The following is a 27,814-nucleotide window of genomic DNA, read 5'->3' as shown; positions in this document are numbered from 1 at the left end:
CTAAATAAAGTTTCGAATAAGTTATCCCCGTGATAATATATGAAATATGAAAATATGGATAACCCCCGCAGTCGGAATTCAAATTTTAATTAGTCAATGTGTATTTTTAATAGTCGGATGGGAAGTGCTCACCGCTTTGCATTCTACACCCTCGAAATATTTTTCCCCCCCGCTCTCTCTCTCTCTCTCTATTTCTATCTCTCTCCCGTCTCTGTTACATAACTCTATATTTTTTTTAATGAATATCAACAAAAAGTAGTTGTTAATTCTATATTTTTTTTTAATGAATATCAATTAAATTTTCGTGTTTAGTTCTCACTATGATCTACATACACTTTTCATCATAGGGATCATATTTCTTCGTGCTAGATAAAATTTTGAATAAGTTTTCCCCATGATAAAATATGAAATATGAAAATAAGGATAACTCCCGCAGTTGTAATTCAAATTTTAATTCGTCAATGCCTATTTTTAATAGTGGGGTGGAAAGTACTCACCGTTTCTCATTCTCAACACTGAGAGATTTCTCTCTCTCTCTCTCTCTCTCTCTCTCTCCCTCTCTTTCTCTCTCTCTCTCTCTCTCTCTCTCTCTCTCTCTCTCTCTCTCTCTCTCTCTCTCTCTCTCTCTCTCCATATTTTTGGCCCTTTGGGCTTTGGATACAGGTTCTTATGCAACCGTTGGACACGAGCGGATGCCTTTTTGGGTTATTTATTTATTCAATTGAATTAAAGTGAAAGAAAACCCTAGTAGAATTGAAATTGAGACGATGGCACACTTCTTCACTTTCGATATGCTGTTTGAAAGATATGGCAACGGGGTGGTTACGGAGGAGGATCGTGAAGAGCAAAAGAAAAACAGAGAATTTTACGCTAAGGTAATGCACGAGGAGGATATCAGGTCCGATGAAAGTATACCCGATACCGATGATGATGAACAAGATTTCGAAGAAATAAAAGATCCTCGACAGGTAGGTATATATGCATATTTCAATTTGTTTTTTTTTTGCTTTTCTAATAATCTGTTTAAAATCGATAATGCAGGCGCAGGACGCTGCTGCTGCTACTGATGCAGTAAACAAGGTTTTGGAAGAATTTATTCAGTCACCTGCATCAAAGAAGATTTGTGACGTTCATCATCTTGATCGACAAATTCTAGCAAAAGTGTTGGGGAATTTGAAGGATTCCATTGCTCAAGAAACCTTGAATCAACTAACAAACCGTCAATCCATCCAAGTGATTTTTGACTTATGTTTTGTTTCAAATTAGGATACCAATTGTTTGAAATTAGGATAGCTCTTACTTTAGGATTGTGTTGTAAGCAACTTGTTGATAATATTTATTTTCTAATCTGTATATGCATGCAGTTGGCGGAGGACAATGAAACGGCTTCACCAGTTCCCTTGCAAGCTCCACCACATGATAAAGTAAAGCATAATTCATCTTCTGTAATGTGTTTGATTTTGCATCACATTTTTCTCACTAATTTTATCGATGATTGTGTTGCATCCATTTTAAATTCAAGGTGCAGCAGGCCCCTGACTCTGTTGCTGCTGCTACTACTACAGCAAACAAAGAAATGACTCAGTTATCTGCGCACAATGATGATGAAAAGTCTCTGAAGAATTTGATTACTCAAGAAACTTCTATTAACTTGCAGAACGTTTCTGAGCAGGTATGCTCTTGTATTTTTATTATCCATATGGTGATCAAAATCAGTTCTTATGGTTCTTTAATGTTCAACCTCGGGTAACTCAATCAAACTGCAGTGAGAGAAAAAGTTCAACTTGTTTGTCATGTTAACATATCAACCAATGGCCCCCAATATATATATATATATAGAAATAATATATAGGGAGAGGTTATTTTCTTGATTTCTCATACATATATAGGGAGAGGTTGGTAAACATGTTGATGCTGGAGGTGTTGATCTAGGTAGCCAAGCTGAAGCTGGAGGTGTAATCATGGTAATCATTCTTGATTTCTCATATACTTTGTTAAATGCTTTTTTCACTATATTAATCATTTGATATTTTATTGTATTTATAGGATATTGTTGAAGGAGTTGGTTCGACGAAAGATGACATCAATGCTAATGACTTGGTGGATGCTCCCACAAGCAAGACTTTGGGAAAAAGGCCTAATGAGAGTGGTGACAATGCTGATGGGGGTGCTTTGTCTGCAACAAATAAAATTCAGAAGCTTGCCCGTATGGAAAAATTGGATTAATGTGTTTATGCTTGTCCATTTTCTTTTGATCTGAATTAATTTACCTTTCTGAGTTTGGAACCTTATCATATGTATTTTTTTTATCTTCAGTATTTTCATTTTTCAATCAAGCATATCAATGTAATGGATAACATGATTCTTAAGAAAAACAAAAGTTTCCAGCCATTCGAAATACATTGTCTCTACTCTTCTTAACATTAATACATCTAATGTTTGTATGCTTTCTAATATATGACCGTTAAAGAAAAAAAGTTATGTTTTGGTCCTTTAACTATATGATCGTTAGTCACAATATAGTCTTCTCCGTTGGTTTGAATCAAAATTGCATATGGTCCACCATAAATCTCAATAGAGTAGGATTAGGGACACACCTTCTAACACTCTTTTAACACCCACCAATCATATAATTAGCCATGTCATTCAATTTGAATTTTTCTTTACCTGTTAATCGAAAGTACAAGTTGCTAAACAACAATTTATTTAATTTTTTATTTTTTAAAAATAAAATACACTGTAAATCGTCGGTTCGCTTTCTCCCCATTGTTCCAGGGCTTCTTCCTTCTAATTTGTCCATGGCTCCTTCCCATTCGATCTGTCCATGGCTCTTTGACTCTTTCTGATTTGTATTGTGCAAGCTGACATCTTTCTCGCAAGGTACAACTTGACTCATCTCGTTTATGTTAGCCACCACCATATTGTCTTTGTTGTAAGCTCCGGTGACCATCAATGTCTTGGTCGAGAGTTCCTGTGGTCGTTGATGAGATGGGTTCTATTTTTGTTGCAAGAATTTTCAGATCTAGTTGTGGATTCATTTTTCAGATATATTTTTGTTGCACGTTTTTGGAAAGTAAATTTTTTATGTTTGAGTCAACAATGGAAAATGGTAGACGAAAGAAATTGAGGAGTATTAGATAGTATATATTATTGAGTTAGACGGACAATAAGTTGTGCCGTTAATACATCATGAGAGATAGTATTAGATAATATATATTATTGAATTTTTTTATAATAATTAAGTTAAGAGCAGTCTAATCTTTTTAAGTTTTACTGTATGTTCAGTGGTGTGTATGCAAAGGTGATGTCGTTAATTTCCGCTGCGTTGCGATTTTAGCCTCTATTGCTGCTGAGAGGGGTTTCTTGTGTGGCTGAGGGGTGTTCCAGGGTGTTTTTTCGAGTTTGGGCCTTGGAGTGATGTGGAGTTTTACTTTGGCTAATTTTTGTGGGCCGTAGTGTTTTTAGTTTTGAAACTTGCTCTTTAGGCTCCCCTATATATCCCCAGGCCCCCCTAAAACGTGAAAATATCTCTGATTTTGGCCTTAGTTAGCTTTGGATTGTAAATACCGAAATAAACACAGCTTCAGATCCTAAATTATGAAAACACTTATCTTCGGATCGTAAGTTCCGAAATAATGTCAACATTTGATTCATTCTTGACAGCAAAAAACTTCTCTCTATGATTCAACCAAAATGCATACCACATATTACAATGGTGCTTTTAATTTTATATATAACTTCATGAGTCTTTTTTTATTTACATAATCATGTTTCACTTATGTTGAAATTAAAACTTCGGAACTAGACAAGTACTTTACTTTATATAAGTAATACAAAAATTAAGGACCAAAGTATTGCAAATAAATTAGATAAATGACCTATATAGGAAAAAGAAAAGATCAAATATTAAAGTGTTATAAATAAGATAAAGACCTCTGATGTAACTTTGTCGGAATATTTTATCTCTTCCTTATTTATAATGTAGCTAGCAGGATTTTTATGTCAATATGTTAAAAATAAATAATCTGGGTTCATCGGTGAAAATCATATCGTGCACAAGGTATAACTCAATTGGTTGAGCTAAGACATTCGAAAGAGTTTGAGAAAGAGGTCTATAGTTCAAACTCTAGCTAGCCTACAAAGATATCATACTATTATTAACTAAAGGAAAATGCTAAAACCTTCAAAAAAAATATATCATAAAAACCATCAAATTAATATACCGTTCAATTTATCCTCATCTTAGAATATAGTTTTAAATTGCAGCCGTATGCAACTTTAATTAAATTTTTGGTTTTGAGACATTCGCAATTGTAATTGCAGTTGTATCGACCAAACAATTTTTAACAATATTAAGGACGTGATCAAATGTGGAACTAGGAAGCAATTGATGGATTCGTGTGATAGTGACATATTCCATCCGTTTCAAAATATAAGTCGTTTTGACCATATTGCACAAATTAAGAAATGTAATTAATGTTGTATGGAAAAGAGAAATTATGAGTTAGTTTACAAAATTTTCCTTCATTAACTGTACGAGAAAGATAAATTGAAGAATTAAAAGAAAAAAGAGAATTAAATAGTTAAGATTATAATAGAAAAAGAGCAAATAAGTGTTTCATTGGTAATGTAAAACGACTTATAATTTGGTACAATTTTTTTTCTCTTCAAAACGACTTATATTTTGAAACGGAGAGATTATATTCTTTTAAAATGAACAACATGATTTATCAGGTCGTCTTCTCCCATCTCTACTTAGTTGTCGTTCCTCTAATGATCGCATTCGCAGAACCTTCGTCTCATAATCTTCTTGAAAAGCTTTATTATTGTTCCATTCTAACATAAACTTCCCAACCTAACACATCAAGGAAACCAACAAAAATAAATCCCTTACTATAAAACAAAATCTTATTCCAATGAACATAATTTTTCTTAAGTGAAATAAATAACTTATAGGGAATGAAACCAACTACAAACCTCAGAACTTGACATCTTTTTCTTCAGCCAACTGATGAACTTTATTTGTAAGCGAACAATACTGGTAGTAGTCGAGAATCTGTATTCGAAAAAGTAACATATATATATAGCATATGGCAATTTCTACATATTTGGTGGTCTGCTATGTACTAGTACTTAAAAATCTTATGAAACAAATGATTACTAATCTTAGTCTTTTAAAGTAGAAGTTCACAATCTTCGTTATTGTAACATCTGAGACAAAGACTTTATCAATATCGATCGGTTTGTAAAAAACAAGAGAAAACTAATATGTCTCCATCAAAACTTAATTCATATTTGTTTCCTATTGTTTTTGTTTGAATTGTGAGAACGAAAACTGAAATTCCTGGCGCGTCAGCTAACGAATGTTTTATGCGATGTTTCAACACTTGAATAAGGATGTTGAGATTAATGTTGAAACATTACACTAACGATGACCATATTTGATGTAGTAATTAAAGGACAGAAAAACAATAACGAACACGAGCGATTTGTTAACCCAGTTCGGTGCACAACGCAACCTACTCTGGGGGATATCAATCCAGGAAGGAAATCCACTATAATAGTCATAGTTCTAAGTTCTCAGCAAACACTCCGTTTACAACTTACAACCTAGCAACTACCCGTGCAACTTCAGCCTAAGAACTCCTAGACCTGAGATCTCATCTCACTTCCACTCAATCACACACCCTGTGATTATCAAATGTGTTTGTGTTAAATTTACATGTGGTTGTAGATAATATATGCATGATAAATTTTGTTATGTATGCAATTTATCGTTTGAAATCTGTTTGATGTTAATTTGAACATGAGATAATGTGCATATAAGTGATTACCTATTATGAAATATTTGGTGTTCTAAATACATGTGTATAGTATCTAAGTAAATATGAATATGTTAGATTTAACATGTGGTGACATATATATACATGATTTAGAAATTGTTCAAGTATAGGAATTTTGATGAGTATAGTAATGTGTTAAGAATGTTTAAACACTATTTTATTTATGAAAATAGTGTAGATAAATTGTCAAAATATCAAGTGGTTGCTTTAATGATATTATTATTTACTTTGCGTAAGAAATTATTATCATCAATATTGTGTTGATATTATATGTACATGATAGTATGAAAAGTAATTGTTAATTTCTTGTTTATCATGACATTAAAATACTTTGGGTATGTTTTGAATTATTGTAAGTTGATATATGTTCATGGAAGAAAGTCATAGAGAATATTAATGATTTTAGTTCATTGTTTAATTTTCTATGTGATTGTTTATTGAAACTGCAATGTATTGTGTTTGACCTACAAATTTTTCATTTGAGCAGCTAAATGTATACTTTTTTTTTTTGGTCAGGCTAAATGTGTATTTATATGTTCAATTTAGAAACGTTTGCATTTGTTTACATTGGCATTGTTTTGTAATTATTTGATGAATGAATTTGACCTAGAATTTTTCAAAGGAATCTTGTTATTTATTTCACATGATTTTATAATGTGTTTTTAATTTCTGATGATTTCCTATTCCTAAAGTTGAATAATGGATGTTAAGGCTTTTGATAAGCTGAAATTTTGTGATACTGATGACGTGATACTTTTTTCTCATCAATATTTTTGATGAATCTTGTTACATTAATCTAACTATTGTATGATTTTTAATGGATTTATCTGTGATTTGCAACTACTGTATACTTTTTTTTATTTCAAATAATGTGGTGTTTGAGAATAAATCCCAATACTGTTTTGATCACTTTGCAGACTCTCACTGTTACCTCTCTGCAAGCGGCGTTATGCTTCGTCATTCCACTCCTTCACGTCTTCCACAACGTGAAAACCTCAAAATTTTTAATCAGGAAACAAAAATCATTTTAGACCCAGTGAAGGAAAATCTTCTATTCTTCCTCCCAAAACCAGTACCGCAATTTATGTCCGGTCGCAACTTTACACAAGTAGAAAACATTGTTAGACAAGGCGGAGAAATTTTAGCTGAGGCAAAGAAGTTTAATATTTTTCAGACAATGTCAAACACCACTTCCTTGCAAGTTTATGTGGATGAATTTGACCGTTACATGCTTAAGGCAAAAACATTCAAGCTAGATGATGAAAAAATATTCGAGTATCCTAAATCATCTTACCTTGATAATAGATTTGTTGAAAAACAATTCCTACTCCTAAAAAAAAAGAGATTATTGTGTTGATATATCTAATAAATTGCTTTTGCTACTTAAAAAAAAAAAAGAGATTGAAGTGGTTGTAAATAATATATGCATGATAAATTTTGTTATGTATGAAATTTATCGTTTGAAATCTGTTTGATGTTAATTTGAACATGAGATAATGTGCATATAAGTGATTACCTATTGTGAAATATTTGGTGTTCTAAATACATGTGTATGGTTTCTAAGTAAATATGAATATGTTTGATTTAACATGTGGTGACATATTTACATGATTTAGAAATTGTTCAAGTATATGAATTTTGATGAGTATAGTAATATGTTAAGAATGTTTAAACACTATTTTATTTATGAAAGTAGTGTAGATAAATTGTCAAAATATCAAATGATTGCTTTAATGATATTATTTACTTTGTGTAAGAAATTATTATCATTAACATTGTGTTGATATTGTATGCACATGATAGTATTTTTTTTGACAGAATGTACATGATAGTATGAAAAGTAATTGTTAATTTCTTGTTTATCATGACATTAAAATAATTTGGGTATGTTTTGAATTATTGTAAGTTGATATATGTTCATGGAAGAAAGTCATAGAGAATATTAATGGTTTTAGTTCATTGTTTAATTTTCTATGTGATTGTTTATTGAAATTTAGCATTGAACATATTTAAACAATAAGCTTGAATTTAACACAATGAATTTATGATATATGTATTAGTTATATGATAACTAAAATCAAAATGTTTGTGTTATATTTAATTTTATGTGGAGTATATGACTTGCATGTTTAATCCCATCTTATGAAGTTTGGTTATGACATTCTTTTATGATCAAGTTTTATTTTGCTATGTATGTTTAATGCATTCAATGTATGATATATCTTGGCTAGATATAAAAGAAAAGTTGAAGTTCAAATTGAAATGTATGTTAAATATTGTTATAGCAAAGGTGTAATGACATAAAAGTTTTTGTATTGTTACAATATACTCGATTGACAAAAGTGTCATGGTTTGATGATAGTTGGTGAATACTGTGAAGATTATATAAGTTGTTCCATAGACATAACTTTGAGAATACAAAATCTATGTGAAGAATTGAATATTCAAAGTTTATAAAAGTTAAAAGAAAATCGTGCAATTATTTGACGAAATGATTGACAAGGAATGATGTCTTTGAAAATGATGTTGAATACATTGAAGACATTATTAGGGATGTGGTACAAACCCAAATCTAATTGATCACCAATGGTGGAAACTCAACCCACAATTGAGTAGCATCAAGTCTTGGGTTCAATGGTGAAATTACACTATTAGAGTGATTAAAGTACTTGACAATAGATACATCCCAAGGGGTAAAAGTACTTGGATCATAAGAAGAAAAAGGGTAGGATGAAGTTTTCCTCTTAATGAACATATATCATATATTTGCTGAAATGCATACTTATGAGGTATTTCCGATATAGTCTACCTATGTGAGAATGAAGTTTGGCTGCTTCACGGAATTCAAGGGTTTGACTCTTAAACTCTCATGAAAAGGGATATATGACACAAGGCCTTCTTAATGTGTCATTTTACAAGTCTCTTTGTCAATGGTACCGAGATTCTATGTGTAAGTTATGCACACTTGTTCTAATGGATAGTTGGTTCAAAGCTTGCCTACTATACTATTTGGGAATGAGCGAAAACTTAACTTACTAAGTAATGGTTCAAATCGCGAGATACCATTATCTGAAGGCATGGAATTTCCAGATTTATGAGATTTAGTATTTTGAAAATGGTGGGGGATTGTTGGTGATTTCCAAAATAATGGAATCACTTTAGAACCAACAGTTGTAACTCTTCATGGGAACCATTCATATACATTGGAACATTATTATTTATTATAGATAATGAACCATGACATTGATTCAAGTGTATATGGTTATAACTTTTGGCAAAAAGGTGCTTAATGAACCATATCATTGATTCAAGTGTATATGATCATAATCTTTGGCAAAGGGGTGCTTAATGAACCATAACATTGATTCAACTCAAAGGGTTGTTTTCTCTCATGTGAAGGGTAATATAATGCACTATAAATGTTTGGCATTTGAGCATTAGTTTAACAGAAGACAAAACATGAATTTTGTTGCATTAACAACATAATTCGCCCTCATTCTCTCACTCTAAATCATCCATCACTTCTCTAATGCATGAGTGAATTACTGGAACCATAAATCTGTAAAATACTGTTAGGTGATACGCTTGGTGTGGTTGTGCAATACACGTCAATGAACTCATAGTATCCTGAAGGGGATTCGCCGGTCATTCCTTATTGCATCCAATATACAGTTATTGGTGGGGGCGAATCGAACCTAAAGGTTAGTATGGCAACCCCATGCGCTTTGAGTTTACATGCATAACCATTAAACTTTTCAGGTTTCAAATGCAGCAACATCTTCCCAACAACCAAAAGATACAACAATCTTTGGAATTTATGTGCACACTTCATCATGTTCCTCTTCATCATCTTTGTGATCAAATTATTGCAGCAGACCCCCAACACAATTCCGCATATTAACAATCTATAACAAGGGGTCCCGAAAAATGGCGTACGGCAATGAAAACTTAACAACTCCCAACATTTATTGGTTGGGAGTTAGGCCAAGTGATGCAGACCACTACGATATACCTTCAGGTTGTATAAAACAATTGAGCCAAACGGAGTTGAAATTGGTGAAAAGCTTGATGGCAAAATCTTTTATGAAGAATCACCCTGATTGGCATGGAGAGTTAGAAAAAATGTGGGAAACAAAAACAAAAATTGACATAAAGGCTGCAAATAAAGTTGATATGAAATGGTTGGCTGAGACATATTTACCAGCTAAATTGAAACAAAAAGATTGGATAATATAAGCAGAATAGAAAGGAGAGCTGATTTGTTGAAAAGGGGTTAGAAAAAGTTGGATATGAAATTCCACCGTTGAAGCTCATTTCTTCCATCTCCATTGAAGATTACTCTCATTTCCTTGAAGATTCATGATGAAGACTGGTACTTTAGATGATTTTGATTATGATGTAATTGATCAATGTAATTGAGTTTAGAATCTTATGAATTGTATGGATATTTTGATTATGATGTTTTGTTGCTTTTGAAGTTGCAACTTGATTATTTGGTCTGTAATAAGTTTGATCCATTACTTGTGCTATTCGTTTTGTTTTCCTTGAATGCTTTAGTCTTTATGCAAACTTTGCACTATGATTAATTGATTTGGTTTTTTTATCCTTAGGTTTCAATTTTGTTGATTATTTGCATGATGTGGATGTGCAATATTCTTAAATGGTTTTTGTGTCATATGATGACTTGTTAAGTAAGTTTAGGGACTCTTTCAAATCTTGACCAATCATCATTAATCCGGTCTAGCCGTGAGTTTTTGAGCCTATACACTTATACTTCCTTGATTATGCGAGTTCCGCACTTAGCCATATCACTAGAACTTGCTATTTTTATTATTATTTTTAGCAGCAAAATGATTTTATTAATCAATGTAATTGTGTTTAGAATCTTATGAATTGTATGGATATTATGATCATTCAATCAATCTTGAGTTTAATGCTTTTGATAAATTGGTCACTTATGAGTTGATTTTATTTACTTTGATTTGTATGAGAATGTAAATTGAAGTAAGATCTAGATTGATTGTTCTTGGATGCAATTTTCTTAGAGATAAGGGATTGATCTTTGTGATACTTGAATCATTGTGGAAAACCTCAAATAATCTCAAATTCTCCCAAGAGATTAGGGAATTGAGATTAATTGAGAGGGAAGTGCCAAGAGATTGGACTTAACCATTTTTGGTTGGTTCTTCTTGATGTAATTGACATACAATAAGTAGAATTCACTCATTTACTGATTACATTGAATTAAATGACTCAAAAAAGTACCTAATCGCTTGTTTCTCGTATTAAACAAACTTTTATTACCAATTTTAGTTTTAATTCAAATACTTTTGAAATCAAATTTTCCCCCCAATTATGGCTTTATTAGTAACACTAAGTATAGATTTTATTGTTTTATGTTGAATGCGATAATCCTTGTGGACACGATATCTTTTGTACTACTTCGCTAGTAAATTATATACTTGAAATTATTCTATCATGTGCCTTGAGAGCATGGGAGCTGGCTCTTGATGCTGTTTACACGCTCCTAAATTGAATACTGAGTTTCTGAAACAATCAACCTTAGAAACATTGTATATTTGCATCTTATATCACCCGAATGTCAATCCAGCAAATACATGCGCGCAGGTTTTGCTAGGTCTTCATCAGGGACGGATCTACAGTGAAGTAATTGGGGGATGCTGACCCCACTCCATCAATAAATTTTAAACCAATAACCCATAAAAATTACATGTTGACCCCTCTTTAAAATAACAATTGTCTCCACACAAGCTCTTTCAATCCACTAAAGACAAAAGTGAATAAGGTATGATGAGAAGTGAAGTCTGCTCTTTACCCAAACGGTTTTGCTCATTCCCAAAGTAAATGTCCAAAATACCCCTACACATGTTAACTTACGCAGCATGAGTTAACTCACGCTAGTGTTAAATTTGCGTAAGTTAACTCACACTGCATGACTTAAGTCACGCAAAAAAAAAAAAAACACACTGAAAACCCAGCGTGAGTTAACTCACGCTGGTTTTGTTTCATCAATAAACAAATAAACAAAAAGAGAAGAGAGGAGGAGGGTAGATAAGTATCATGCCTTTACAGAAACAAATCCACCATTTAATATACTAAGGCTTTGTTTGCGAGTTTGGAGGGGAAGGAAAGGAAAGACTTTGAGGGGTGCAAAATATGAAGAAAAATAGAGAAATCTTACAAATTTTATAAAAGAGTAGTTTTTTTAGAGAATGATAAATTAATGCATATGATTACTTTATTTTTAATTTTAAAAATATTATAACAACATAAATTAAATTTAAAGAATTCTTATTAACCCTCCAAAACCCCCCAAAACCCTCCTCCAATACAATTTTTTAGTTCCTCCAAATGAGGAGGGTTTTGTATAATGAAGAAAAGTTAACCCCCCAAAGCCCTCCTCTCCCATTTTCCTTTATTTCTTCCACTTGCTCATTCATTTTTTCCCAAACCTTCCCCTCCATTCCCCTCCAAACTCGCAAACAAGCCTAAGTGATTCTCAATTGATATGCTTCTGCTCTTGATTTTTATTTAATATAGCAGTGCATGATTGCATGGCATGGGATCGTGGCAAACTACTACCAAGTCTTTGGAATTTGATATTCCAACTACTACCAAGTCACCAACACAACACAACACAACAACATTCCAGTATGTTGGCAAGTGGCAAACAAAATAAAGTCAGTCAAATTTAGAATCAGCCCTTATCACAAATGAATGAATGTGCACACATATTATTTTAATTTTTTATTTGGTTGTTGATGAGAGAAAGATAGTGAATGAGTGGGGTTAGAGTTAGCCCTTATCACAAATGAATGCATGTGCACAAATCTTGTTTTAATTGGAATATGGATGAAACAAAACCAGCCTGAATTAACTCACGCTGAGTTTTAGTGTTTATTTTTTTTTTTTGCGTGACTTAAGTCATGTAGCATGAGTTAACTCACGTTTCCTTTTACACTAACATGAGTTAACATGCGTAGGGGTATTTTGGACATTTACTTTAGGAATGAGCAAAACCATTTGGGTAAAGAGCAGAATTCATGAGAAGTTGCCGCGGGAACAAACTCTAAAGAGTAAAGGCTACAGTATTTTTTTGGCACCCAATATTAGTAAATGGTAGTACTAACTACTACAGTACTAGTCTAACACAATTTAACATTAAAAAAAGAGAAACTGATTTATTAATAGGCATTAATTTTTTTTTGACTACTCATTTCTCCCATTTTGTTTTTGAGCTTGAGTTAATTCTGCCAACCCTGGTTCAAAGAAAGGATTCAATTCCCTCCCAATATATTATGATCTTTACTAATTCTATAACACTTGATGTTTCAGATTTTTTTAGCTGCTAAATGGAAACTAATTTATGTATCGAAAGGTGATATATAGAAGATTGCAGAACTTCTAACTATCACATATTATTTATTTACTAATTAGTTTACACTATATATATTCACTTCCAAACGACTATGTCTTAAAATTAAACCTGAACCTTCTGTTTAGTACTCGGATGAAAATGGACTAATTAGATTAAAATTAAACCTGAACCAAAATGTTTAATAGCAATAGTAGTGATTCCTTGCCTACTATCTCGTATTTATAGGCGAAACCTTGCATAAATATGCATGGAGAGTGGTGATTCATTTAGAATAGTACTATTTTGAACTGCTATTTTGCTCTCATTCATCAACTGATAGTTTTCTTTTATAAGCTTATCAATCGATAGTTGATAGCAGCCTTATCATCATATCATAAGTTAACTTGTCAATTCTGTATTTCTTTTTTATCTTCATTTTAAATGATTTCTTAGTTATCAATCACAATGGTTGTAGTGTTGAGTTACAACAAGTTTTACATTATCCAGTTTTTTTTATTATTACTAATTAGACTCCATTTTAGTCTCTTGCAAAATTTGGCCAAGTTGAACCGTCTAAGTATTTGTCTAAAAAAACATTGATTTCTGCGGTAGAGAAGCGCAGTGACTTTGAACTTATGTGTGTGATAAGTGCAAAACCAACAATATTAAGTGTGGCCTAACTTGAGAGGCAAGTATGAGAAAGTGTGGCCTAATTTCGATGAGATGGAGTTTTGGTTATATGAAATGGTTCCAAAAATTGATGTATGGTCACAATGTTGGGTGGCACCAGGTCTGAGATTAATGAACAGCACCAGCTATGTTCCAATTAATTTGAGTGATGAGAAAGAGAATGGTGAATAACTGAATATATTGTTGCTGTTACTTACAGAAGTCTCTGTAGGTTTAATTATAAGCTGATAAAGTTTGGTCGTTGATTTGAAAAATTGGTGTACCGGAACGTGTCAGATGTTTCATCGAGTTGGTATGTTATAAGAGATTACTTACTAACTTGAAGAAATCTCGGATGTATTTTCATAAGTTGTATTGCAGATTGCGATTGTTCTCTAACTTTAGACGATAGGGATGGTGGAAGGAGCGAGAAGTTTTCTTTTGGGTTAATGTTAAGAATTGGATAGAGCTAAATTTGAGTAAAAAAAATGCGATCAACATGGGAATTTCGTGATTTTCTGTATGGGCTATAGTTAGTCACTCTTTGTGGCAATGGAGGAACAAGGAATTTCACGTCAAAGGTTTTGTTCGACCTCATGCGCCCTGAGGATTCGAGGCAGTGAATCTGCATATTGACTCACAGGTAGTGCTTCATAATATGAAGACTGGAAGTGACATTACTGTTGCTCAGAATATGTTGCTTCAGCGAATCAGGAGCTTATTTGAGTTGGATTAAGAGGTCAAGATTTGTTACTCATATTGTGAAGCAAACTCTTGTGCAGACACTTTAGTTAACATAGAGTTATGACTTTTAAATAACAGTAAAAAAATCAAAAGAATCAAGAATGCCTTCAACTAAACAGTTTAATAAATACATGTGATAAACAGGATTTATCGAAATCATGGCAACTTGGAGAGCCATCATGATACCAAACATTCAAACATTTATAGGATAAACACTTGTTACTTATATTATAGAGTAATGTAGTTTATTTGATGCCAGTACAAATCTCTAGAAAGCACAATAGGTTACATTGTCTATGTATCCAATTATACAGATTATACAATACATAGAGTATGGAGCTTAATTAACCAGTGTTTTGCATACCAGCAGCTATACCCTTCATTGTCAAAATAAGGGTATCCTCAAGACCAGGAGCATACTCACTTTTTGGGTTAAGCTTAACAAGTTCTGCAGCTGGTTTGCTTGATTCCATGTATTCCTTTGACAAATGTGGCCTCATCTTCACATGGTAATCTGGATCGGGAATTTGATTCAATGTGTATGCTTGTAAGACATTAAGGGTTGTGATATATGAGTCTCTAAGGCGTAGTCTTTGCTTTAAGTAAGGGTCTCCTTTTCAAGTATATCCTTGTGCCCAGCAACTTGAGAATAAGTAGAGTTCATTAGAACTAACTTCATTTTCTATTTCAGAAATTCTCAAAATATAGAAACGGCAACAAAGAAATGTACAAACATCCCAAAACGGCAAGTTTCAACGCAATTAGAAATTTCCTTGAGGAGAAAGCCCTTGGTTTCTTCATATTTAGATCTTAAACGTTCACCAAACGGACACAACTCTTTTGAAACTAAGAGTTTGTCATTATAAGGAAGCAATCCTGGGGTCTCCTTTGGCAAAAACCATCTCAACCAAGTCAATGGTAACTCTGAAGAAAGGCCATTGATTGTACATATCCTGAAGCATTTGGAGATTCTTCGGATCTTTCTCAATCGCATGCTTGAATGCTTCTCCAAAGCCAAGCCATACTGGTAAATGAAACCTTGTTTGCGTCCAAGCAAAGATCCAAGGAATAGCACGGAGTGATTCAATTCCTCCACTCGGCTTTCGTTTTGACGGACGACTGCCCATGTTCATTCGTCCAACTCAGGAGTTGCCTGCAATTAATAATATTCATAAACAACAGAGAAAACAGAAGACAAATAAACTGCAATGTCACAAATATTGAGTAAAATGATCCTTACACATAGGAAGTATTCAACAAAACGAGGATCCTGAAAACAATTGAGCGATACTCCTTTGTTGCAATGACAGCCATCTCATCCAAAAGGGCACGCCATTCTGGTTTTGGCGAAACAGGAGGATGCATTCCGTGCTCAAGTGTCGCAGCAGTGAAACGCTGAAGTGTTCTAAAGCACAAAGTGCTCCTCTCCGAACGATTGTTCAATAACTTCACCTTGAACTATTACCCGAAATGAGCCGTGAATAGTATCTGGTGGCTGAGATAATATAGCAAGATGAGTAGGACCTCCTCCTCTTCCAACTGTCCCACCTCGGCCGTGGAACATTGTTAGCTTAACACCGAACTCCTTTGCTACGTTTACGAGTTCCTCTTGAGCCTTGTATAACGCCCAAGCTGCAGAAAGATGGCCAGCATCTTTTCCTGAGTCTGACTATGCTAATCATAATTTCTTGCTTTCCATTGATGCGGTTTCTGTACCAATCTATAGAGAAAAGACGCGCTACCGCAGCAGGAGCAGACTCAAGATTAGCGAGCTTTTCAAACCGTGGAACAACTCTTAGAGGCTGCTTTACATGACATTCACGTTGTAAAAGCTCGACAGCTAGCACATCAGATGGGGAGGTTGCCATCGAGATGATACAGGCCCCGAAGCTATCAGAGGGGAGTTCTGAAATGACATGGAAGGTATCTAAAACATCGGCAATTTCTTCTGTCTTAGGAAGATCATGGCCGAAGAGAGGGCGCTTTCCACTAAGCTCGGACAAGAGCCATTCTTGCCTGCATTCCTCTGACCATTCTCGGTATGATCCAATCTCCAAGTGTTTTGTAATTGCATCCATAACATCTGTGTGCCTGTCTGACTCTTGGCGGATGTCAAGTCTTACGAGTGAAAGTCCAAATGTGGATACTTGTCGCAAGAAATCAAGAAGGCTTCTGTCTGCTATCGATCGGTCACCACATGCGCAGAGTGACCTATAACACCGTTCAAGAGGCTCGAGAAACTACACAAAAAAGAAAAAATAGAAGTTGAGGGTTTCAAAATATATATCTGAAAAATTAGAACATACTATAAACAAGAAAGCAACGCAACATGTTGCTGCATGGAAACTTCCATTCAGGCGTAACGATTCCATTCCCGTTATGTCTTAATGGTGTGTTGAGTTGTTGTGAGGATAATACCTGCTCAACATTTGTGAAGGTTGTCTCTTCAACGATGACAGAGGTTCCATTTGCTAATAACTGTCGAGCAAGTTCACGTGTATTATACAGTTTGTCCCTCACACCTCCAAGAATGACATGGATATGGCTCATTCGGAGGAATCTGTTTCCAAAACTCTGCAACATTTTAAGATGTGTTATACAAATATTACAGCAGTGCTGTTCCAAAATTTTGTTCTGTATTGTAAATTCCAATAATAATGTCCAAAAAGTGTTACTTAGAACACAATAATAATACATAGCAATATAATGTTTTGCATCTTTCTTTGAGGATCTATGTAGCTCTTCAGCTCTAACACGGAGTTCGTCATTGCAGCGCGGACAACTACCGTAGTAGACAAAAACAAGAATTTAAGAACCATGTACTAATACTAATTAATGCTTAATGAAAATTTTATTATCATGAAAGAGTCTGGCATATTTGATTACCTCAAACATGAGATCAATTTGTTTGTTAGAAACACTTATCTTTATTTTTTTATAAATAAATCATCATTTTTTAGAAACATTTGAATTTGGATGCATACTAACTTTGTAAGTGTAAAAAAGTAACATTCATGAGATGTAAGAAAATTTATTTACCCGCGCATCTTGGCAATTAACTTTTGTAGATATATATTTTATTCAATAAATCTAAAAAATTCTTTTTTATATTCAAAATTAAAGGGAGTATCTACTTTTTTAATATCCCTTATGTTACTTTGTATAGAGTCATTTATTATTCATGTCGAGAAAATCATACTTAAGCACAACCCCAAATAAAATAAGGAAAATTTGAACGCACATACAATTGAACATAATTAAAAGATAAATAAATTTAATCACAATATAATTTTTGAGATTAATTAGAATAGACTGACAGTGTAAAGTAACTTTACACTGTCAACCAATTACAATCATCCAATTAAACAGCTCATTTAAGTGTTAAAAAAAGAAAAAAGAAAATAAAATATTTACAATCAATGTCATATCTCATATTCATTCTCACATCAGAAATTGAAAGAGTTTTAGCTAATATAACACATAATAATTGCCATTAATGAAAATACGGTGTCCTCTGTGTGTGATTCCCTTCGTTTCCAGGAACAAAACTTTAGATCACTCCATAGAGAAACCCAATCAAACAGGAAGAAATTTTTGAGAGAAAAAAACAACTTAAAAGCTTGGCAGACGGATGAGAAAACATGCTGCCTAAACACATGACATACACAGAGGAAGCTAAAATTTTAAGTTAGTATGTAATTTCCCTCACTATGTTTGAGATAATTGCAAAATGCCCACCGTGGCTATTGATTGATGTGCTATTTACCCTGAGTTTTAAAATGATTATTAATAGAAAACGTGTTGTACTTTTCCTCATCACTTCAAATCCTGCAAATGCCTCTAAAATGAACCAAGAGAAACTGTTGCAGGATAAAAGAGGCTAAAAAATCAAAATGATTCTGGCATTGAGCATTGAACAAAGACTCTATTACAACATGAACATTAAAAAAATGCACCTAAGGTAGGAGAAGGTTAGGTCTGGTGAGACAAGATGCAGTATTTGTAATGCAGATTGAAAACCAGGAAATCAAATTCAAAATAAGAAATGTGGGTAGAATGCATTTATTATAAAGATTTTATTTGATCTTTTCTTTTTTTTAACACTTAAGATGAGTTGTTTAATTGGATGATTTTAATTGGTTGACAGTGTAAACTTATTTTAAACTGTCAGTCTATTCTAATTAATCTCATAACTTTTTTTATTTCCTTTCATGCAATCGAATTGGAATGTTGAATTTGCACTTATTTTGATTATCCAACAAGCATATTCCAATATAGCTTTCTATAATTTTTGTACACGCGATTATTATTGATTTGGTTGAATCTTTAATTACAGAACCCGGTTTCACCGACACTTCACAATTTCCCAAAACATATATAAATATCATTTGTTGCATAAATAAAATTGATTTTTTATTTTCTTTTTACTTTTAAGTCAATATATATAATTTGAGAGATAATGCTATTTGTTTTGCTTATGATGATTTCATTATAAGAAATTTATAACAATATACAAGCTTTTCTTATATGATAATGATAGGAAATTATATTAATTAAAATGATAGCTCATTTACAATAGAATCAATGGTGTAGTTAGGGGTGTAAGTGGTTCGGACAAAACCAACGAAACGGAAAGTCCAAACCGAACCAAATCGGAAAAATATCCGACCTTGTTTGGTACGGTTTGAAACCAATCTGAACCAATCAAAACCGATCTAGTTTGGTTTAGTTCATGGTTTTTTATTTCGAGATCCGTGAAACCGATGAACCAATCCGATGATAACCACACTCTTTATTTCACTAATATTATCCTACCTCATGCAAACTTATGGTTAGACCCAAAATTAAACATAAAATATTTTTTAATCCATTCACTTTCTCTCATCTCATTAGTCAGACTCTTTCATTTCTACTAAAAAAGAAACCCTAGTCGTCAACCACACCAAATTCATTGTTCATCGCCATCGGTCACCGCTGAGATTCATCTCTCGGTTAATTTTATCATGTTCATGCCATTGATTTATACTCTTGGCGACCATAATTTCATGATGCTTAAATTTCAGGATGTTTTAATTTCCGTTTGCATGGATTTGTTATTTTGACTATGTTTTAATTTTAGGATGTTCTTTTTGGAATTTTTGTGTTTGTTGATGAATGATGCATGTATGGATCATGAATGATTGAAATATTTGAGTTTGATGAAGTTGTTTTTGAAGAATGATGGATGAATAAATCTTGGATCATATGTATGAAATATTGAGTAAGGTTAGTTATAAAAAGTTGTTTGAAAAATAGAGAACATGAAAAAACAAAATACGAAATACAATTATACAAAGTTCTATGAAATATTTTGTGAGAATATGGATTTTTTTAATTGTATTTTTAAATATACCAATCAACCAAACCAATCCAAACCAAACCAAACCGATTAGTTTGGTTTGGTTTCTTTTTTGAAAAACAGTGAAAACCGAACCAATCCAAACCGATGAAGGTTTCATCGGTTCGATCATTTTTTTGAGTGAAAACCAATCCAAACCGAACCGTTACACCTCTAGTGTAGATCACACATTACACTAGCTATTTGGTAAAAAGGTTAACCCAAATTATGATCTAAATTCAATACTAGCTATTTGATTAGTTTCATTGATAAATTAGGCACTTTTTTTTTAACCAACACAGCAGCTGAAATCATTACTCCCTCCGTTTCAAAATAATTGTCATTTTAAAAATAAAATTGTTTCAAAATAATGGTCATTCTCAAACAGAATACCTTAATTTCCATGCAAACTCGGCTACCCTAATTTCCATGCAAACTCGGCTACATGTTTCTCTAAAAAAAAAAACTAAACCGTTGTATATTACTCAGTTATTCATCTCACCATATATATATATATATATATATATATATATATATATATATATTTATTTTTAAGATATTACTTTTAAGATATTATATAAATAAATTCAATTAATATACTTACATGTGTATTCGTTCATACAAACTTATTTAATATCTAACCCGAGCAACGCCGGGTCTCTAAACTAGTTAAATTATAAAGCCGTGTAGCCTATATATTTTGTTTGTAACAAATTGTAGTATCCCTTGTACTCTTTCAATATATTTGTTTATTAAAAAAAGGTAAAGGGAGTACATTATTATTAATAATAATAATAACATTCTGTCGAAAAAAATAAATAATAATAACAACTACTACTACTACTACTACTGCTACTACTACTACAATCTACACATGATAGCGATGTTTTAATACTGACCCAAATATCGAATCGAAAGGTAGTCATGATTTAACTGCTTTCAAGCGGGGTGAAACTACGAAGTGTACAAGGAGTACTGATGACCAAACATTGGAGGGAAAAAGAGAAAGAGGAAGATAACTAGCAAAATACATCAATGAGAAAAAACGGGAAAAGTAAACACGAACAGGGCACCCGCCTATGAGAAAGCCCCAGACCAACCCGAGCAATAGAAAAAAGATCGCAGGATCTTTCGTGGAGAGAAACAAAACCGGACAAGCAATAAATTTGCCAAAAACGAACTGATTCATCATAGTTAACGTCATAAACTACTATTGACCCAAACAAAATATAGGTTCCACCACCCACTCATAGTAAGTACATGAATAATTATAGGTCTTACCAAGAAACCACTTCTATGAGGAGAATTTCATCATGTCTATTAGTTGCTCGACAATCACTGTCTTTTCAAAGAAAATAGATTCCTTACAAGACTTCAATATAATACATAACTAATTGCCAAACCAAATGTAATACTAGCCTAACTGAATCCCTCCATCCCCAATAGCCTCAAAAACTAAAAAAGAAACATAAAATATTTAGAGGCATCACTATACCTCCTGCCATAACTACCCATAAAATATTATACCACGCTTTAAGGGCGAACTCACAGGTGACAAACAAATGATGATCTGATTCCACCAAAAAGCAACAATACACACATGAGGTACCACTAGAATCAACAACAACCCTCCTTCGTAAATGACTTTGGAAAATATGATCCTTATCCTTGAGTAACTGCCATGAGAATACAATAACCTATTAAAGGGCTCAACTCTTCCAAACCTTAGCCAAAAATTGTACATCCTCATTTGTCTCATCTCCCTTAACTTGAGCGGCTTCCTAGAGCATCGAGTATGCCGAACTAATAGAGTAAAATCCATAGGTGTCAATCTTCTACAACGAGAAATCCTTTGCAAGTACTAATACAAAAGACACTTTTTAAATCGGATTAAAATGACTTTTTAAGTCGGTTCTGATCTGACTTATAGGTGGCCAATTTAAAAAGTGATTCGCTCCTACTCTCATCCACCTTAAGGGAGAAAATGGTCCCATTCAAAATTGTGACCATGTCCTACTCTCATCCACCTAAGGTCCCAAACCCACATATCCCCACCCCAAAGGCCTATGTTACCAACAATCAATCCACAATGATCCTAAACCTAAAAAAGCCTTTAGAATTAGATCCTCAGCGAAACCGTCCTATCTCAAAAGGGTCGTTCCAAAATGAAGTTGTTAGCTCATTACATAGCACCTTTCCCTCCGAGAACCAATTTGAGGTAGAATCAAGACTAGATCCAAGAAATGATATACCTTTTGACCAAGATGAGATAGATCAAACCCCCCTAGGTCGATGATCGCCCAAATGAGACAGCCATATGGGATCCATACATAGCAGTATGTCCCGCCAAAGATTGGCCTACTACAGAGCAGTGGCGGAGCCCTTCATGGGCTGAGGTGGGCCACGGTCCACCCCCAAAAATTAAAAAATCAACGATTATAGGTCTATTTTGCGAGATTTTATACAATTTTGTGTCGGTTTTAAGTTTCGGTTGATCCAAATTCCCGTAAAGTGGTGTAGTGGCTCACCCAAAAAATTTAAATAATTCAATTATAGGTCTATTTTGCGAGATTTTATACAATTTTATGTCGGTTTTAGGTTTTGGTTGATCCAAATTCCCGTAAAGTGGTGGTGGTTCACCGAAAAAATTTAAATAATTCAATTATAGGTCTATTTTGCAAGATTTTATACAATTTTATGTCGGTTTTTGGTTTCGGTTGATCCAATACTAAAACTCCTTTACGCGGTAAATTTGCACATGAAATAATTGGTCACTTGAATGAATAAAAAATAATTTGGCCCACCCCCAAAATATTTTCTAGCTCTGCCACTACTGCTACAGAGGCATTTCCTATAAGGTGGTTAGCAAAATCTCCCATATCAGGTGATTGGATGATTGTAAGCCTAAAAGTAGAGGATGGTCTAGGGAGGTTAATGTAAGGATCCGGGTCTCGTTAACCGATTGAACTGTAATTCTATTTTCAAAACAGTGCATTATAGTAACCGATACTACCTTAAATTCAATTCCATCATTTAAATTATTATACTACTATGACATTTAATTTCGGTAAAGTTTTCTGCTAGATTCCATCCAATTTACCCCGTAACCAAAAATATTACTACAACGTAAAATATGAAACCGAAAATAAATGAAAGCTCACACAAAACTTTTCTTTAATTCACCATAATAAATGCAGGTGTAATGCAACACAAACCTTATTTTTGGTTGTGCTGCATGTACATCGGCTTGATTTCACAACTAACAATACCAAACAAAATAGTCACCAATTATTTTTAATATAAAAGTAAAAAACAAAACCAAAAATGTCAAAAAGTATGAACCTCTCACTATGAAATTCCCACATGAGAAAATCCAAATCCACCGTCTTATATTTAAGATCAATAAGTAACACCAGAAGATATATCCACCAGAAGTCGTGCCGCCGTTGCTGCTTCATCATAATCATAATCTAATGGAAAAGATTCAAGTTTCTTCACATCTTGAGATGATGAGCCAGCAGAAGTAGTTGAAGTTGTAGAGGTACTAGTAGAAGCCTTGTTCTTAGTCCTGAATTGTGTAGGCTTCTTTATCTTAAGCACTTTAGTTTTAGGGGATGTAGCCAAACCATGGGCAGCTTCAGCCATGGCCCTTCTTGCCTTTCTCTGCCTGATTCCACAAGCATTGCAAAGTGACTGCACCAACATGTTTTCATGTTAACTATATATAACTAGATATGATTCAAGTATCAATCAAATTAAGTTTAATTATGGAATAATACTTGCATGACTCTAGTGTGATCTATCATCTATTGAAATATTCGACTAATTAAAACCATGATATAATAATAAAAATTATTTTAATTGATCTTGTATATAGCTTGATATCTTATTTATGTTTGAATATCAAAACTATAAATATTGTAATTAAAAAGATAAAATAGAGGCAGGAAAAATTAAATTGATCTCTAATTTTGACGTTTCTATGAATTCAACTTTTACTACGAATACTACATTTTTTTGATAAAATATTTGTATTAAAGGAAGTAAAGGATTGTTTTTGTAAGAATTTTTATGGTCTTGATAAAAATCCATATTTGAGATCCCTTATGAACAATAAATATTAATATATTTTTTTTGTGAGGATGATATTAATAATTTTTGAGATGAACGAATTGAAGCGATAAATGATAAATTTTAGTGGATCATAACAACAAGGTCACTCTCCCACTTTAATACGAAAGAATAGTGAATAAGGCTGGGATTAACGAATTACCTTTGGACCCATAGGGCCACTCCTCCATAGTGGGGTATGGGATGTACTACAATCAGAACAAACCCTAACGGTGTTGTTACCGCTGTTACTACTAGGGCTTGTTTGGTTGTACCTTATATTTTGATTTCTTGGACTAGTACCATAATTACTAGGTTTCATCATTGGAGTTGTTGTCTTGATAGCTTTGTCAGTAGTGGCTGCAATATTGTTGTTTGGTCTCATTATTGGAGTTGTGGCAACAGTAGCAGTTGTGTTGATCATTTTATTCATCAACCTCATCTTTGAAGACATCCATTTCTCAGACCCGTGACTCATCTTTTTGCTGCTATCTTCCAGCTCCAAGCAGTGGCGGAACTGGGGGGGGGCAAGGGGTTGCCACCGCCACCCCATTGTTTCTATGAAATTACGATTTTACCCTTCAGTATAATTATTATTTTCCTGCACAATTTCACACTTAGGCATCAATTTCCTCTTTCATCAGAAGTGGAAAGAGAACGCGCTTTCTCTTCTCTCCCAACCAAGCTTACAAATCTGATCCACCACCACCAGGCAACCACCACAGCGTCCACACCAAATCTGTATGCTTTCTCTTCTCTTCTCTTTCATCTAGTATGTATGATTACAAATCTGTTGTGTTGTGTGTACTGTTCGGATTGTGTACTGAAATGGGTTTTATTGGGAAAATTATAATTGGTTATAATTGGTTCTTAATCTCATGATAAAATATGATAATTATAATTGCTTTATTGTTCTTAATCTTTATTGCTTTATTGGTTCACAATCACATCAATCTTTGTCTTCTAATCCCCACCTGTTTGTGTAATTGGTGTGTATTCTTCCTCCTTTTTCAATTCCCTGTATTGTATTTCTTTTGCTGAGTGTCTCAAATCTTAATTTGTCTCTAATTTTGAATTCATTTTTTTTCTTCTAGAAAAGGGTTTAATTTGTTCAAATTTGTGAAGAATTGTTAATTTTTTCCTTCCAGATTCTGTTAAAATAGATTTTGGAATTGTGGGTATGAATCTAAAACATGTTTAATTCCTTTTCTGGTTCAAATCTCATGGTCACATCATACTTGTTATTATTCATATATTTATTTGTATTTGGTGTTTTTTGGTTTAATAACTGGTTGTAAGTCATAACTTTACATATTTTTGGTTTAATAACTGGTTGACATTACAAATGAAAACCTCAACAAAATGCAGTATAAGTATAATGAGAAGATCATGTCCATAAGTAGGATGCTGGAGGAGAAAGGCAGGCTTTACAATGCTTTTGTTGAAGGTTTGTATAATGTCTGTTAGAATCTGATTTTGCCTTATTGTATGTAAAGGCTGTGTGCTTCATGTTTGGCCATGTATGTCCTTCTAATATAATTTACTATGACTTATGGTTTGATTCATACTATACTTATGGTTTGATTCATAAGTGATGCACCAATTTTCTTAACGTGAAATTCTAGCGCCACTCTTGGTTGATGTTCTCTAAAGAGTGTAGTTAATAATAGGTCATAGATTAGCCAAGATAAATTATTGTTGAAGTTGACCAACGATGTTCTGTTCCTATTTTGTTATAATTCAAGGAATGTTGATTGTAATCTTATTGTTGGTTTGATTCTTGCTGTTAACAGGTGGGCATGCTATTTGATTATTGATGATTTCATGTCACTCAGAAAGCGTAAAGGGCGTGAAAGCGTAAAGGGCGTCTTTAGGTATGTAGTTTAAATTTTGAATGATCGGTTTTTGGTTTATTTTGAATGATTTATATATTATATTTTAGTTTATTTTGATGGCCGGATGACGGCCACCCCAAACATTTTTGTCTGGCTCCGCCACTGGCTCCAAGGATGATGATAAATTTGTGTCACGTGCACTGCTTGAATCAACCATAACTGACTCACTTGATGAATTATAGAGTTGTTGGTGATTGCTTGATGATGATCCATCATGATGAAATGCCAGCTTATGATCCTAAAGTAATCAAATCAAAGAGATCAAAACTATACACATTAGATTTTAATTAAGAATTTTCATTTATTTGTTTTTTTTCAACAAAAAAAAGATCAAATAATAACATATACATCAAAGGTTGTTAAAAAAAAATACACATCAAAGCAATTATATTTTAGTCAAAATAAATAAATAAATCAAAGCAGTTACATTATATGATTTTAAAAAAAAATTATAGAAGAGAAAAGGCATACTTGTATATCTTAAAAATTAGATTAATAATCAGATCATAGGCCAAATTATATCATTATATAAAGATCAAATTAATTTCATATTAATTCATCAAATCTATATATTATTAAAACATGGATCGGATGTTCAATTATCATGATCATCACCACCAAACGTTCTCTTGTTTCAAAACAACACAATTACTATGGTGGATATATAGATCATATATATTAGTAGAACATTTTAAAAAAAACAAAAGGGGATTTTATTTTTCTTCTTTCATTCAAACAAACAATTTAGTATAAGTTTCATGATAAAAAAAAAAGAAGCAAAGTATAGAGAATATATTAGTGATAAGTTTTGATAAAAATAATAATATATTGAGAAAAGAAAAGAGTTCATTAATTTATCAAAAAAAAAAAAAAAAAAGAGAAGTAAAAAACAAAGGGATCATATATGATCTTGCCTGATGATGATCATGATTTTCTCCAAAGTCTCCAAGTAAGTTAAAGAAGGTAGGAGTGTCCTGATTAACAGGAGAAATATTGAAGAATTGGTTTTGACCTTGTAGTAAAGAATTAGGACCTGGTGGATTCAGAGAAACAGGAGTCATGGATGGATGGATCGATGAGTTTATAATAACACACAGAGAAAGAACAGTGGACAGTACAAAGGGATAGGGTAATAGAAAGAATAATAACAAGCAAATCAAAGAGAGAGAAAGAGTGAAAGAGGCTAATCAGAGGGTGGTAGGGTTCTTATATAAAAGAATTGAGAGGCTAAAAAGAGAAGGGTTGTCTTGAAGAGATTCACGTGATGCCATTTTCATTTCCTAGACACAAATAAAAACAAATATACAAGAGACAAAGACAAGATAAAAGGAGTAGTGGTATGTTACTACTCCAAACACTATACTCTAATAGAGACAACAATACCCTATCTGTAGCTTTTCTATCCTCACATTTATTTATATATACACACACTCACTCACATAAATCTCACTCATAAATATTTTAATATTTTTTTTCAACTTTTAGGGTTTGCAAGGTATTTTTTTGGTACAAAGGTTTGCAACGTATATGCGAAGAGCCGTGAATTTATTTCACTTGCCAATCATTAATATTTTTTTCCCTTATAAAAAAAGGGTTAATTATGTTTTTGGTCCCTAAAAAATTGCGACCTTGTAAGTTTAGTCCTTACTTAAGTTTAATAGCATTTTTAATCCCTACAAAAAATTTCTGCACTCAATATTAGTTCTTACTCAATCCAAATTTGTTTAATTTATGCTTAAACTCTTAAGTTTTTCAACAATTTTTTACAAGCGTGTTAAGAACGTTATTAAAAGGTCCT

At 33.0% G+C, this 27,814-nt stretch overlaps 3 protein-coding genes, 1 long non-coding RNA gene and 1 pseudogene across 4 annotated transcripts; 3 read left to right on the top strand and 2 right to left on the bottom strand.

Annotated features, from left to right (window-relative positions):
* Window positions 1-499: 499 nt before the first annotated feature.
* On the top strand, window positions 500-2,291 carry LOC146952252 (uncharacterized). Its single transcript, XM_085737046.1, has 6 exons — window positions 500-968; window positions 1,042-1,233; window positions 1,365-1,424; window positions 1,523-1,672; window positions 1,890-1,964; window positions 2,047-2,291. Exons 1-6 carry the CDS (start codon window positions 768-770, stop codon window positions 2,224-2,226), a joined length of 858 nt encoding a protein of 285 aa, XP_085593172.1. The 5' UTR covers window positions 500-767; the 3' UTR covers window positions 2,227-2,291.
* Window positions 2,292-9,770: 7,479 nt separating this feature from the next.
* LOC146952251 (DNA topoisomerase 6 subunit A-like) lies at window positions 9,771-10,079 on the top strand. The gene has a single exon (XM_085736993.1). It carries the CDS (start codon window positions 9,771-9,773, stop codon window positions 10,077-10,079), a length of 309 nt encoding a protein of 102 aa, XP_085593119.1.
* Window positions 10,080-14,722: 4,643 nt separating this feature from the next.
* LOC146952250 (phosphoenolpyruvate carboxylase 2-like) lies at window positions 14,723-17,454 on the bottom strand (annotated as a pseudogene).
* Window positions 17,455-23,157: 5,703 nt separating this feature from the next.
* Window positions 23,158-27,201, bottom strand: LOC146952248 (uncharacterized). The gene is made up of 4 exons (XM_085700359.1): window positions 26,931-27,201; window positions 26,130-26,254; window positions 24,285-24,627; window positions 23,158-23,704 (listed from the first exon to the last, which is right to left on the bottom strand). Exons 1-4 carry the CDS (start codon window positions 27,075-27,077, stop codon window positions 23,411-23,413), a joined length of 909 nt encoding a protein of 302 aa, XP_085556485.1. The 5' UTR covers window positions 27,078-27,201; the 3' UTR covers window positions 23,158-23,410.
* LOC146952249 (uncharacterized) lies at window positions 24,624-26,067 on the top strand. Its single transcript, XR_015005554.1, has 3 exons — window positions 24,624-24,862; window positions 25,490-25,568; window positions 25,915-26,067. It is a non-coding gene; the product is annotated as an uncharacterized LOC146952249 (long non-coding RNA).
* Window positions 27,202-27,814: the final 613 nt, after the last annotated feature.

Source organism: Medicago sativa, chromosome 1 (assembly GCF_051527215.1).
Source record: "Medicago sativa cultivar Bolivia chromosome 1, Bolivia_mono, whole genome shotgun sequence".
NCBI classification, from domain to species: domain Eukaryota; kingdom Viridiplantae; phylum Streptophyta; class Magnoliopsida; order Fabales; family Fabaceae; genus Medicago; species Medicago sativa.
This window is presented reverse-complemented; position numbering and strand designations above follow the sequence as displayed.

Coding starts and splice junctions, on each gene's coding strand:
- LOC146952248 (XM_085700359.1), bottom strand. CDS start 27,077: ATGACTCCTGTTTCTCTGAATCCACCAGGTCCTAATTCTTTACTACAA. Junction 26,255..26,930: donor AAAATCATGATCATCATCAG/GCAAGATCATAT, acceptor TGATTACTTTAG/GATCATAAGCTGGCATTTCA. Junction 24,628..26,129: donor GACACAAATTTATCATCATC/CTTGGAGCCAGT, acceptor GTTCCGCCACTG/CTTGGAGCTGGAAGATAGCA.
- LOC146952251 (XM_085736993.1), top strand. CDS start 9,771: ATGGCGTACGGCAATGAAAACTTAACAACTCCCAACATTTATTGGTTG.
- LOC146952252 (XM_085737046.1), top strand. CDS start 768: ATGGCACACTTCTTCACTTTCGATATGCTGTTTGAAAGATATGGCAAC. Junction 969..1,041: donor AAATAAAAGATCCTCGACAG/GTAGGTATATAT, acceptor TCGATAATGCAG/GCGCAGGACGCTGCTGCTGC. Junction 1,965..2,046: donor AAGCTGGAGGTGTAATCATG/GTAATCATTCTT, acceptor TTGTATTTATAG/GATATTGTTGAAGGAGTTGG.